Source organism: Ranitomeya imitator, chromosome 1, assembly GCF_032444005.1.
Source record: "Ranitomeya imitator isolate aRanImi1 chromosome 1, aRanImi1.pri, whole genome shotgun sequence".
Classification (NCBI taxonomy): Eukaryota; Metazoa; Chordata; class Amphibia; order Anura; family Dendrobatidae; genus Ranitomeya; species Ranitomeya imitator.
The window spans coordinates 220,755,280-220,769,685 of record NC_091282.1 but is presented as its reverse complement, the minus strand read 5'-3'; the positions used below and the strand labels follow the sequence as shown (position 1 = coordinate 220,769,685).

The 14,406-nt window shown below is 42.8% G+C and overlaps 1 protein-coding gene across 1 annotated transcript in view; it reads right to left on the bottom strand.

Annotated features, from left to right (window-relative positions):
- ADAMTS19 (ADAM metallopeptidase with thrombospondin type 1 motif 19) overlaps positions 1-14,406 on the bottom strand; it is a 561,705-nt gene that overhangs the window by 481,085 nt on the left and 66,214 nt on the right. The window contains exon 3 of the mRNA XM_069746287.1: positions 7,420-7,579. Coding sequence (XP_069602388.1) covers positions 7,420-7,579 — 160 coding nt within the window. The remainder of the gene's footprint in view (positions 1-7,419; positions 7,580-14,406) is intronic.

Sequence of the window (14,406 nt, the reverse complement as noted above, 5' to 3'; positions counted from 1 at the left end):
ATTTTACAAACTACACCTCTCAATGAATTGATCTAGGGGTGCAGTGATCATATTGACAACACTGGTGTCTCACAGAATTTTCTACCATTGGGCAGTGAATAAAAATAATTACATTTTTACCACCAAAATGTCGATTTTACATTTTAACACTGGGAAGTGGGCAAAAATGAGTCCCACAATTTCTTGTTAATGTTCCTAGAGTCCTTTGCGGACTCCATATGCAGAACACCTAAGTGCTAGAAAAGCAGAATATCCCCTAAAGTGACCCCATTTTGGAAATGAAACCCCTTTTAGAATTTATGTACAGGTGTAGTGGCAATTTTGATGCCATAGGTGTGTTCTAGAAGCAAGCAGCAGAGGATTTTGCTGAGTGAAAATTGCATACCCGCCATTGTAGTTGTAGTACCAGTATGTTGCACGTCCAGCTTATGCTTCTGGAGACACTCACCCATAAATTAGGCGGGCTCTCATCGCTACATAAATGACAAACATGTGGATGCTAAATGTCGTTTAGGCACACTGGGGCTTAGAAGGAAGGGGACATTTGAATATGGTAGTGCAGAATTTGCTGAATTTCCTTGGGGGGTAACCATTTCACTTTTCTGAATCTTTTTTTACTACTAGTAACAAAAAAGTCCCTAATATTTCCATTTGCAGATTTACGGACTTGAGTGGGGGCTTTTATTGGGAATATTTTACATAACATTTGAGATCATATTTATCAGGTGCCCTATGCTGAGCACTTACATCGGGGTTTCCATCTAAATCTCCAAATGGCCTGTTTCAGAAGAAACCCCTGAGGAATTCATTCACTATAATGAGGCATCAGTTACTCAGCAGCGTCTGGCCTCTATTCAGCGGTCACCTTCTTTTCAGACGTGCATAAAATGTGGCGTACCTCGCTTTTATGCATGCCTAAAAAATTGTTTAAATTTCTAACGACAGTAATGTGAGGGCTATTTTTTTTGTGGGACGCATTTACATTGTTTCTTGGTACCATTTTCGGACACAACATTTTTTTATTTATTTCTATTCTGATTTTTAGAAGACAGAATGAACAAAAAGCAGCAGTTCAAGAATTGTTTTTTTTTTTTTTATTATGCTGTTCAGTGTGTGGTAAAATTGATAATACAGCTTTATTCTTCTCGTCAGTACAATTACAGCAATACCACATTTATATAAATTTTTATGTTTTGGTGTTTTTACACAATAAAAACTATTTTATAGAAAAAATAATTATTTTTGCATCGCTTTATTCTGAGAGCTATAACTTTTTTTTATTTTTCCGCTGATGGAGCTGTATAGTGGCTTGCTTTTTGTGGGACAAGATGTTTTCAGCAATACCATGGTTTTTTTTTTCATCTCGTTTTATTCCACTTTTTGTTCGGGGTTAGTTTTGATGATAGAGCATTGTTTTTCGCCTCGATTATTTTTGTTTTTATGGTGTTTAGTGAAGGGGTTAACCAGTGGGACAGTTTTATAGGTTGAGCCTTTCCTGACTTGGCAATACCAAATATGTGTGCTTTTTTCATAAAAATATGTATTTATGAATGCAATACATTTTTATATTTTTATAATTTTGTGATTTTTTTTTTCAATATTTTTACATTTTTTTTTTACTTTTTTATTTAAACCTTCTATGGGACTTTCAATTTTTTAACTCTGATTTCTTCTGATCGCTTATAAGCATAGCAATGCACAAGCATGGTGTAACAAGTTTGCTAGTTCTGGGGCTGCCGATTGGAGAGCAGAGGGACCACACTTTCTGCCTGCCTTCTAATAAATGCTGCAAACGATATCGATCATAGCATTCAATGGGTTAAACCGCCGGGAGCGTTGTGGGAACTGCTCCTGGCAATGAGTGCCGGGTGTCAGCTGTAATGTTAGCTGTGTGTGGGCGATCACCACGATGTATATATACTTCAGGTCAGGAAGTACCTCCTAATCATACCATATATATATACGGGTACTTCAGGGGTTTATATAGTGAGGCCTGACAGCAGGAATTAACCCAAACTAGCAAGATTAACCCCATGGACTGTCCAGAGCTACAAGTCCCAGGATTAAAATAGAATTGATGCTGTCAAGTATCTACCGAAACAAAGGCTCGGTGCCTCCTAACAGAAGTCGGCACAGATGTCTAAGAAGCACTGCCTTTCTTAAAAACCTTGATGTTGAATTCTTCATCCCCTCTGCAACATCTGCAAGGTCTATGAACCTACGTGATTAAAAACAGACTAGCTGAATCCTTCTAAGGCCGGGATCACACATACGCGAGATACGGCCGAGTCTCACAGGTGAAAACCCAACTCTGGTGCTGGCACTTCGGAGCAGAGCGTGCAGCCGCACAGCAATACATGGAGCTGCATGCTCCGCTCCGGAGTGCCGGTGCCAGAGTTGGGTTTTCACCTGCGAGACTCGGCTGTATCTCACGTATGTGTGATCCCGGCCTAAGAAGGAGTACTTCTTTAACATATAAAAATGCAGCAAGATATCCCGATGCAACAAGGGCAGAGGAAGTAGGAGCATGTTCAGCAGGGCTGAACTAGGACAAAAAAGCAGCCCTGCCACACAAACCCCACCAGCCCACAAACTATAACACCCCTCACCCCGATCAGTGAATTTTACTTCACTTTGTAGTGCCCCTCACTCTCCTTAAAGGAGATATTTGAATAGTCACATGTGAATGCTGCCACAGTGTGTATGATCGCCCTCAGCTGCATTTACATGGCCATCTACATAGCTCTGATTTTCACTATTACTTGGGATAATCCATTTAAACAGTTTTTCCAATATTTTATTTTTATTTGGCCATAGTAATATTGAAAATACTAAACCAATATTGACCGTCCCAAAGTCCAATGTCGTCTCTTCAACAACAGGACAGGAGAAGTACTGTGCAGTGTATACAGGGCCAGCTCCAGGTTTTTGTGGGCCCCAGGTGAAAGAGTCTCAGTGGGCCCCTTTAACACATACCAGAATTCATAATGCACAGATACAGCAGAGAAATCTAGGTAGGTATAGTGTGGCACCCCAGGAGTTCGGGTACCACAGTGATTCTGCCTTCCTCTCGGGGAGGGTAGTGTCGTGCCTGGAGACAAGTGGGATCCCTTTGGCAGGTAAATCTTATACACAACATATTCTAACTCCAGGCCAGAAGAGGAGCTCAAAACCCTGTTTTAGGGGAACTTCCCTGATTTCCATCCTGGTCTGGAGGAGGAGTGAGTTCAGTCTGGAGCAGACAATGAAGGGAGATGAGTGATTAGGAGCTCAGGGAGGCTGCGATTGGGCCTCCCGTGAGCCAAAGTGCAGAAAATGGGCAGATTGTGGAAAACTGCAAGGCCCACAGTAGTACTGGAGGGCATAGGACTGTATGTTAATTGCCCATACAATTACAGATACAGCAGCAGATAGTGCCTGGAGTCACCCTGTCAGAGACCCCCAAGAGAACAGCTCAAGCTGCCTGCTGTGCAGGTACTGTCCCAGGACAGGAGAGAGAAAGGGGTACCTTGCCAGCGAACTACAGGTAGAAAGGGACCAGAAAACCAGTGCATAGAGAAAGGCTCCCAAACTGACCTGCCAAGGGAGATTACTACTTGTTTTCAGTATGCCTGGACTCCTTCTGCACCTGTTGCCGGTACGCTGGACTGAGGCTGACTGCAACATCAGTACGCCAGGTAAAGCCGTCAACTCTGTGTCATCTGTTATTTACTGGCAACCCACCATCCTTGCCATACACCTTGGGAGCCCTGGGGACCCCACTTCACCTGTGGGAAGCAGCACCATCTTGCTGCCACAACATCACCCCAGAGGCCCCTTTTTAGCAGCGTCGTCGGTGCCTCTGAACGAGAGCCACAGGTGGCGTCACGAATAAACTTTATTACCAAATTCCCTTTAAAGACTTTCCCCTTTTAATTGAGCTCCCAGGGCCATCCCCTTTAAGAGCGACCGAACCCGCTACCGATTATCCCCATTGCCCTGGCGGGCGACTCATATAGTACAATGCCAAAGATTTCACTTCATACATTACATGAGTGATAACTATTGTACATTCTACAATAGGTCATAAATCAGACAGTATAGTCCTCCATACAGCATTATGGACACCACATGGTGCTCCATAAAGTATTACGGGCACCACATAGCACTCCATACAGTATTCTGGGTACTACATAGCCCTCCATACAGAATAACATGCCCCATATATTGCTCCATACAGTATAATGAGCCCAATATATTGCTCCATACAGTATAATGAGCCCCATATATTGCTCCATACAGTATTCAAGCCACCACATAGCCCTCCATACATAATAACATGCCCTATATATTGATCCTTATGGTATAATGAGCCCCATGTATTGCTCTATACAGTATTATGGGTTCCACATAGTGCTCCATACAGTATTCTGGGCACCACATAGCCCTCCATACAGAACGACATGCCCCATATTTTGCTCTATACTGCATAATGAGCCCCATATATTGCTCCATACAGTATTGTGGACACCACATAGCCCTCCATATAGAATATCATGCCCCATATATTGCTCCATACAGTATAATGAGCCCCATATATTGCTCCATACAGCATTATGGGAACCACATAGTGTTCCATACAGTATTGTGGCCACCACATAACCCTCCATACAGAATAACATGCCCCATCTATTGCTCCATACAGTATTACGGGTACCCCATATATTTCTCCATACTGAGCCCCATATAATGCTCCATACAGAATGATCCCCATATATTGCCCCATGCAGTATAACAAACCCCATATAGTGCTCCAAACAGTATAATGAGCCCCATATAATACTTTGTACAGTATAATGAGCCCCATACCTTGCTCCATACAGAAAGGGCCCCATATAATGCTCCATAGAAAATATTATGGGCCCCTATATCATGCTCCAAACAGAATGGGTCCCATATAATGCCCCATACAGTATATGATGGGCCCCATATATTGCTCCAAAGTCCAAACAGAATGGGCCCCATATAATACTCCACACAGTATATGATGGGCCCCATATATTCCTCCAGACTCCAAACAGAATGGGCCCCATATAATGCTCCATACAGTATATGATGGGCCCCATATATTGTTCCAAACTCCAAACAGAATGGGCCCCATATAATGCTCTATATATAATGGGCCCAATATGAGGCTCCATATATAATGGGCCCCATATGAAGTGCCATATATAATGGACTCCATATGATGCTCCAGTATATAATGGGCCCATATTATGATTCAGTATAATGGACCCCATATGATGCTCCATATAATGCTCCAGTGTATGATAGGCCCCATATATTGCTCAAAACATTTAAAAAAAAAAACTGAAATCCTCACCTCTCTTTGCTGGTTGCTGCTCTGCTCCTGACTGCTCAACGTTGGTGTCTTCCGGCTCTATGTACTGTGACTGATCAAAAGGTGCATATAGCTGGAGGGCACAGAGATGACAGGAGGGCATATAGCTGGGGACAGAGAAATCACAGGAGGCACATAGCTGGGGGCTACAGGGATCACAGGGGGACATATAGCTATGGGGCACAGAGATCACAGGGATAGCACAAAGCTGGGGCCACAGAGATCACAGGGGGGAACATAGATCACATGGGGGCACAGAAATCACAGGGGCACATACCTAGGGCCACAGAGATCACAGGGGGCATAGAGATCACATGGGGGCACATATCTGGGAGCCACAGAGAGTCATATAGTTGGGGGCACAGAGATCACATGAGGGGCACAGAGATTATATTGGGGCACATAGCTGGGGGGTCACATAGGTGAGGGGCACAGATCACCTGCAGAGAGGCACTGAGCTGCCAGCCCATAGATCGCTTCGGAGTCTCTGGCAGCAGCCCCATCCTCTTCTGGCACAAGAGGATGGGAGAGCATTGGGCACTAACCCACCTGGTGCTAACCGCACCCACCCTGATGACATCATCATTCATGTGCATGCAGCATTCTGTAATGAACGCTGCATTCAGTTGGGGGTGAAACGGCCGGCAGCTGGCAGGATAGTAGGGCTGCCACCGGAGCATTGTGGACTCCGGGGACTCACAGGCCGGAGGTTCCCCATCCATGATTAAAAGGGCCGGCGGTGTCCCACTTTGTATTACAGAGCCGCAAGCCCACCGGGCATCTGCTCAGCTGGGCAGATTAGCAATGCGGGCCTGATGTTCAAACACAGAGGTTACAGCTTTTATGACTGCCACTGTAACCGCAATCAAAACGTAAAGAACAGAAAACATATTTCAACTTGTATCCCACCATGCTGTTATTCCAATTAATGCCATAGTCCAATAATACTCCCTACTTCATGTCTTTATAGAAAGGCAGTGATATAGTATGGGGAGTACACAGTGCTGAAGGGTACTGAATTCCATGGAGGCACAGCATTTTGTTTTGAAGCAGAGCAGGAGTGGAGGAAGTGCCCGCTCATCTTCCAGCAAGCTAAAAGACTGTAGCAACCCCTGCTTTGACCTCTTGGTTGGTGCCACATGTTCCCATTCAGAGTGCAGCAGTCAATATGAGTTTGTCATTGGCTGCTGTGCTCTGCCTAAGGAGCGGGATGAAAAAACTCAGTATGATGAACGGAGTTGCTATTTATGTCGCTACTTATGCAGAGCACAGAAATATGAAAATAAAACTCTTCTGGACAGCTGCACTCTGCATAGGCAACAACTGATGATAAAGGCTGTAGCTCTCACTTCTTCTTCCACTTGTAATTTTGTGAGATGATAAACAGAGGCTTGCTGGAGTAAAATTGCAAAGCCACACAATTCTGACACAATCGACAGCTGCACTGAACTTTTCCAACTTTTGGGATTTTCACACTATTTTTGCTCAGCTCCGACAAGGAGGGCAGAGCTGAGGCAGGACAGGTCCATGGTAATCACCGCTTATCAAATTCATGAGAAGCATCGAGTTTCTCTACTTCACAAAAAACTTACTCGAGCATGCACCAAAGTAGCATTTGTGGTGAGGCGTACACAGAGGGGTATGCCACCCAAGATAATGACTTCTAAGATTGCTACTTCCAATAGGTGGCACTAGATTTCAAGTCCTCTTCTTCTCTGATGAGACAATTTTCTTATTTAATTTCCCAGAGAAGCATGCAAGGCGCTCCAGTCCATCTCCTCATCTAGTCTACCATGAACAATGGTGTTCTTGATGTATCGGGCCCTTTACTGTTTGCTCTCAACTTTTACCTTGACTTGTAATATTGACATATTCCAACCTTTGATCTTTCATCTTTCTTTCTAATTATGTGTCGCGTCCCTATAGTTGCCCATACAAAGACCTACAAAGTTAACATATAACTGTCTTCTAAAACCTGTCAGACATAGATTAATGCAATATGGCACAATATTAATGAGGCAATAAGTACAAGAACATACCTGTTACTCCGCAGTATGAATGACTACTGGTTCTATTGCCTGTTTTCTCATCTGCCGTTCTTCTCTTTCTATATATTCTATGAGCATTGCTTGCTGCTGCATGGGTCCCATTTACTGGTTCAATGTAGATGAAATCTTCAGACATTTGTATGAAGCCCATCTAGTAAAACAACAAAATATATATTTTTTTGTGAAATTCCCATTTATTGAAAAAACTAAACCATATTATATGAAATAATGAAAATGTTTTTTTTCTTTTTATAAAGCATTTTTCTACATAAAGGTATTTTTAAGGATTTTCCTGGTTAATACAGTTCTCAATGAATTTTTGGTTGTACAGTGTGAAATATAACAAGCTGTACGTGTATGGTTACTGAAATACATAATTGCATACTCCTAAATCTAATTTACTGAAGGAAATTATGGTATGTTGATTTCCTAGATTTTTTGCCATTATAACCACAAATGGCACTCTAATAACTGAATTATGAAAGATATGATCACCATTTTTATTTATTTTTTTATTTTTTTAACTTTAACTTGACATTTAACGCATCATATCATGGGAATGAATAGCTCATTGAGAGTCAAATTACAGTTTGTTACATCTGTGTCAATATCCATGTATATCTTATACAGTGTTTGCTGCTAATGATCACATAAGTAATATTTATATGTTTAATATATATGTAAAGATTTATAATTTGATTATACATATTTACTGATGTATATGTCAGTACTGGTGTTTGCCCAGCTGTACAACAATTAAGAGTAAAGGGTAAGAAGTTGCATGATAAGAAATATTATGTATACATGAGCAACTTAAAGGGACACTGTCACCTGGATTTGGAGGGAACAATCTTCAGCCATGGAGGCGGGGTTTTTGGGTTTTTGATTCACCCTTTCCTTACCCGCTGGCTGCATGCTGGCTGCAATATTGGATTGAAGTTCATTCTCTGTCCTCCATAGTACACGCCTGCGCAAGGCAAGATTACCTTGTGCAGGCGTGTACTACGGAGGACAGAGAATGAATTTCAATCCAATATTGCAGCCAGCATGCAGCCAGCGGGTAAGGAAAGGGTGAATCAAAAACCCCAAAACCCCGCCTCCATGGCTGAAGATTGTTCCCTCCAAATTCAGGTGACAGTGTCCCTTTAAAATCATTATCGGTAAGAATTAAGTTAGCATAGCAAAATAAAAGATGTTACACTTTTATGGTAATTTTCCATCATATTTTGATTGCTTTAATATGTCTGGAATCAAGGGAAAGAACACAAGAAAATCTTCATATGGAATGAATAGGACACATCTGGAGGAGGCTCCAAAGTTTTGTTACTCTATTTAACAGCAGGAAGTATTAAATATGCAGCATTATAGACTATAAAAAGCTTTTTTCTATGAATTTAATAGAGGTTATTTGTTCTGCTACCATATTATACCTGAGTGCTCAATATTTTTAAAAAATGACATGGAGGCGAACATGAGGCGAGGTTCACATACATCACTTGTTTAATGTTTTACCTTTTTAAAGTCTATTTTATGATAGCTAAAAGCCAGGTATAAGCTATCAGTAAGTAGAAGAATCTAAAATTTTCTATAAACAATGCATTTTGGGGAGTGTTTTTGACAAGTGTGATTTTTCCCTAAAATGCTTCGCACCATTCTGTTAAGCACATGATTGTGGAACCATTGTGCCATAGCCCGAGGAGAGCCTGGAGGGGTGTAACTAAGCCACCACCTGAATATTTGCTAGAGCCCCTGATGGTGGGGTTAGACTTGGATCTAGATGGACATCAGCTGGTACTCTAGGACAGGCCCTCGGAGTCATGGCAGCTGACTCCCGAGGGTGACAGGGAAGCAGGAGTGGTCAGGAACTGGTTAACAGTAGGGTACGGCTGGTAGACGGTGTGGGATCAGGCACAAGCAGGACTGCTTCAGTAACACAGGATGGCCACAGGTACAGGATAATGGGTGCAGGTACACAGGTGCAGAATCAGGTGGATCAGAAGCAGGACTAGGCACGGTCATGATGGATATGGTTAAGGTGTTCATCAGGAAGGACTGGGACAGGTGCAGACAGGGCAAACAGTATCAGGTAGGCGGGGAGGACAGGATCAAGAACACGGGTATGGAAACCTACAACTAGCTAGCAGGATATACACTGAATAACTAAGGTTGCTAAGGCACCTGCCAATTGGGGAGGATGCCTTATATACCAAACCCCTCTCAGCTATTGGCTGGGGATGTTTTTAGCAGCAATCGCCCTGGCCCATTAAGAACCGTTATAATAGATGAAATGTGGAATACATCCGCGCTGCTGCGACAAATAATAGATCCAGATATACTTGTAAGATGTTCGGGTGGTATACAAGTATATCTGGATCTAATATTTGTCGCAGCAGCGCGGATGTAATCCACATTTCATCTATTATAACGGTTCTGAGAGGTCGCAGCGCCGACCTGTGGATCTGCAGCAGCTGACAAACTACACGCTTGTACTGTGTACTACCAGGTGAGCAGTTCTCTCACAATTGATCAGAAACAATCCTGGGGATAAGACCCTATTTGCGCTTTTTTTGTCTCCTATCTTTCAATACTGGCCCATTAAGAGGCAGGGCGCATGCACCCCAATCACAGTTCCAGGACACCTGCATGCCGTACGCAGGTCCTGGGAGGAGGCAGATGTCAGGGGAGCAATGACAGGTAAGTTAACACACCAGTGTCTCTGCATGGGGGACAAAGGGGACCCATTCAGGGGCACCGGCTCAGCTGTACCACATTCTTATGTGTACTCTCATCTGGAGCCGAGAACTGCTCCAGGCATTGGGGTGCAACAGGCACAACATAAACCTCTCTAGCTCCTGGCTCATCCGATGGTACTTCTCAGGTGTCTCCTGGAATCTCTCATCTCCTTTCAGACTCTCTTCAGGCAGGGCTAAGCATCTCCCAGACAAAGTCATTACAGGGACGACCTGCATTGCATCTGGCTCCCAGGGTAAAGTCAAGGTCCAAAATACTACCCTGTGCTTCTCTACCATCTTTCCCCATTCAGAATACCACTGCTCAATGCTTCTGATGAATTTACCACAACTTTTTTGGTTGATAGCTGAGAACATTGCAACCATGGCGGGCCTTCATCTTCGCTTACCGGATAGGATGGAGTTGCATAGCCACTGCTTAGTACTCTGGAGTGGTCACAGAGTCTCTGGTCTCCCAAGTACACTGAGTGTCTTTCTTCAAGTTGAACCACAATAAATGGTGATGGCGATATCTCCAGAACTACTTGATCATGATAATCCGGCCACCAGGGACGCAAAAGACTTCAAATCAAAATATTGACTCTCACCACTCATGTCCTCTGTCTCTGTCAGACAATCCAACATTGCGTTTCTGATGTTCTTCTTTGAAAACCACTGATGCTGTTTTTCTTCCGACTCCCAGCAGATTAATAGTGAAAGCCTTTTCTTTGCTTCCCATCACTGCTCTGCCTTTTGCTGGGTGGGGTTTTCTTTGGCTCACCATCCCGTTTCTCTAACTCCTGCACCTGTTTTCCTGAGCCACACCTTCTTGGGTGGGCCTTTTCTTCCACTTTGTCTCGAGCCTTCCCCACATCATTCAGATCTTTCTGAGGCAAACCTCAATCTTTCCTAAAACACCAAGTGTAATGTTGCATGAAAGTGGAGGTGCTGGCAGAGTGTGTGGACTTGTGTTATATGGTCTGTACGCCCTTACAGGTCACATGTAACCGATAACGTTGGATTACCAGGACCAGATGTTAACCAGTTCATGAAAGAAGACCACCATTTAAAATTAAACTTCTTTTTACTGAAGAATAACTTGATGCACTATATATTTATATATATATATATATGTATATATATATATATATATATATATATATGTATATATATATATATATATATATATGTACTTGAAAGTGCTATATACAGCAGATAGTAGGCATTTAGCTTCAAGGACGTTTCTTTCACAAAAAGTGACATAAACACACACATCTCCTTCTTCCCTGAAAATGCTCTATCTTCTTCGCTTACCTCCTTTACTCTTTGCACAGCCCAGCACACTATTTTGGGAGCTTCCATTTTCATGTGTTGGGACAGCATGGGTTGAGGTGTAATGCTACGTCCCCTTTTCCTCTGTGGGGACCACATGGGTCGAGATGTTACGCAATGGCCTCTCACAGCTACTCTCAGTTTACAGTCCACAAGTCATAGACTTCATCCTGTAGCAACACATCCTGTGATTTCTCCGTAGGAGTGGATGTATCCCAATATGGCAACACTTGACTTTCTGATCCTGCTATATAGACCTCGCTCTCTGGGCTAAACTCTGGACTTAACTCTGGACTTACCTTACTCACTGTACAGTGCTGGGCAGATTATAACCACATTATTGCCATAATGTGGGAATTATGCTTAACATCACATAACAATACGTATCACACAGTAAAAACTACACATTACACTGTACAACATTACATGAAGACTTCTCGAGAGGCATGTGCAACATACCCATCTCCCTATACATGCATGGGATTTTTAAACTCTTCAGTGCTAATTCTCTCTCTGTATTTCATTAAAGGAGTTTCATTCTTGCCATTTGCGCTGAATTTATTAAAATCACAAATTGAAATTTTAGTCAAACTCAGTGAATATAGATTTCTAAGCTATGTCATCTGCAATGTTCAACCCTAGGAAATAGAGAGGCTCATTACTCTTGTGCAGGAGAGGCTTGAGCATTGTGATAATACAATACCATCTTGCAGTAACAAAAACAAAAGGAGGCGGCGTGGGAGAAGACATGCAAGATACTCAAACCTTCTGAAAAACTAATGAATAGCATGTATATTCAGACCTGTAGTACCCTATTGTACGTGGTCCCAATTTGTGCTGTTTAATTACCACATCTTTAGTGCCACTGTATGTATCCTAAATAGATGTTTCTAACATTTCATGGACATGTCCAGGCCCGGACTGGCCAGTTGCATGACTGAGCAAATTCCCTATGGGCCTTGCTTCTCAAACCCACAATGAGCTCAGCCACCAGCTCCCACCCTCACCCCTCCTGGCACATAAACATGCCAGAAGCAGGCCTTTCCTTGAGTCTGACTTCTAGCTGACAACTGGGTTACCTATTGAAGCCGCAAAAATCAAGTGTTTATCTGCCATTTATAGTGACTGTCAAAAAAACCCAGTGTTCATAGTTTTCTTTTAATTTTCACAGTTTATACTGCACATGCGCTAAAATAGCTGACATGTGCATGGCCTCACAAGGCCCATTCATACAATAAATTAGACTCGACAAACCATTAGTGGAAAGAAATGGCCGTGTTATTTATTTTTGAGTTACTTGAAAATTCCATAAAATACATTTTTTAATCTTCAAATTTAACTCTTCAAATAACCAAAGTTTAACCATCATCATCACAACCAATCCACCCATAAGGGCGATTTCCCTCGCAAAATAAATTACACGACAAAGGAGACCGAAATAAAAAAGGGGAGGGTGGGCGGGATCTTCAGTTCCTCAGGATATGTGAAGACTGAGGAAAAAAATTCAAATACTGGGCTTTTTATAGCCCACAAAAAGACCGCCAAAACCAGCTGTCCAATTAGCAGCTGTTGCTAAGCCAGTCAGAAATCTTCCAGCAACAGCTCCCACCGCTTCTGGCACGAGACAGCCAAAGCTTACCCAATATATAAATAATTCCACAACCTTAACAGTTAAATTCAATAAATCTCCTTCCTGGCCTGTGAAGCCATGAGACCCCCCCTATAATTTCAATATTATGGGCGGGGGAGGGCTAACAATACAAATATGAACTGAACACAAGGTGAAGGACTTCACTAATCATACCTAAGGCTTTTCCAAGCTTCTGCCTCTAAGCTCCAAAGAAGAAGAAGCAATCATGCTGCCAGGTTCGGATTCGGGCTGCCCATAATTTGGGCAGCATAAATGACATGATAGCATACCTTTAACACTTATGAATTGCAACACAAAGTATATTTATATGATTATTAAATGTGAAGGCATTTAACACTTCAGCTTTGTTTTAAAAAATGTGCTGGGGACATGATTTTTAGACAGTTACTAATTTTTAAGAATTACAGGTTCTCCTGCATCTGTTAGTGCCACAGACTACACAGCTCTCCTGTCTTTATGGCTGCTTATGTAGGAGCATGTAACCAGACCTGTCCATCAGTCTGACACATGGGAGTGTCATTTTTCAATTGGAAGAGGCTGATGGACTGGTCTGGTTACATGCTCCATCATTAGTGATTGTATAGATGGGAGATCTCTGCAGCCTGTGAAGAAAGCTGCACTAGCAAGGGCAGGAGGATCGATCATACCTATAAAATAGTAAGTACCACAAAATCATGTCCCCAATACATGTGTTTAATTAATTAATGTCCAATGATGGGCAGAGTCGGTCATTGGATGCTTCCCCCCGTTTGGTGCATTTTACCCGCGGCTGTTAGGGGCACATGTCAGATGATCACATCAGCTGTCATGTGGCGGAAAAGGTGCGGGCTCATCGCTGGAGCCCGCACCTTTTCCGGCACATGACAGCTGATGTGATCAGCTGACATGTGCCACTAACAGCCGCTGTTAAAATCGCGATTCACCCGCGGTTGTTAACATGATAAATGCCACTGTCAAACTCTGACAGTGGCATTTAACATGCGCGAGCAGGAATCACGTCATTACCTCCTTCCATCGGAGCCTGACTCCGCCGCTGGTCGCTGATGGGTTGGCGTGACAATCCGGGGTCAGCATGAGTCCCCTGTTATTGCCATGTCTGGATAGCTATGAACAATGCCCAGTGTTCGGCGCTCATAGCAAGTGAGTCATTCTGCTATATGCAGGCAATTGGGTTATGGCAACTTCTAGTCTCCCATGTAGACTATTGAAGCATGCCAGAAGTAAAAAAAAGTTTTTGAAAATATTAGAAAAATATAAAAGTTCAAA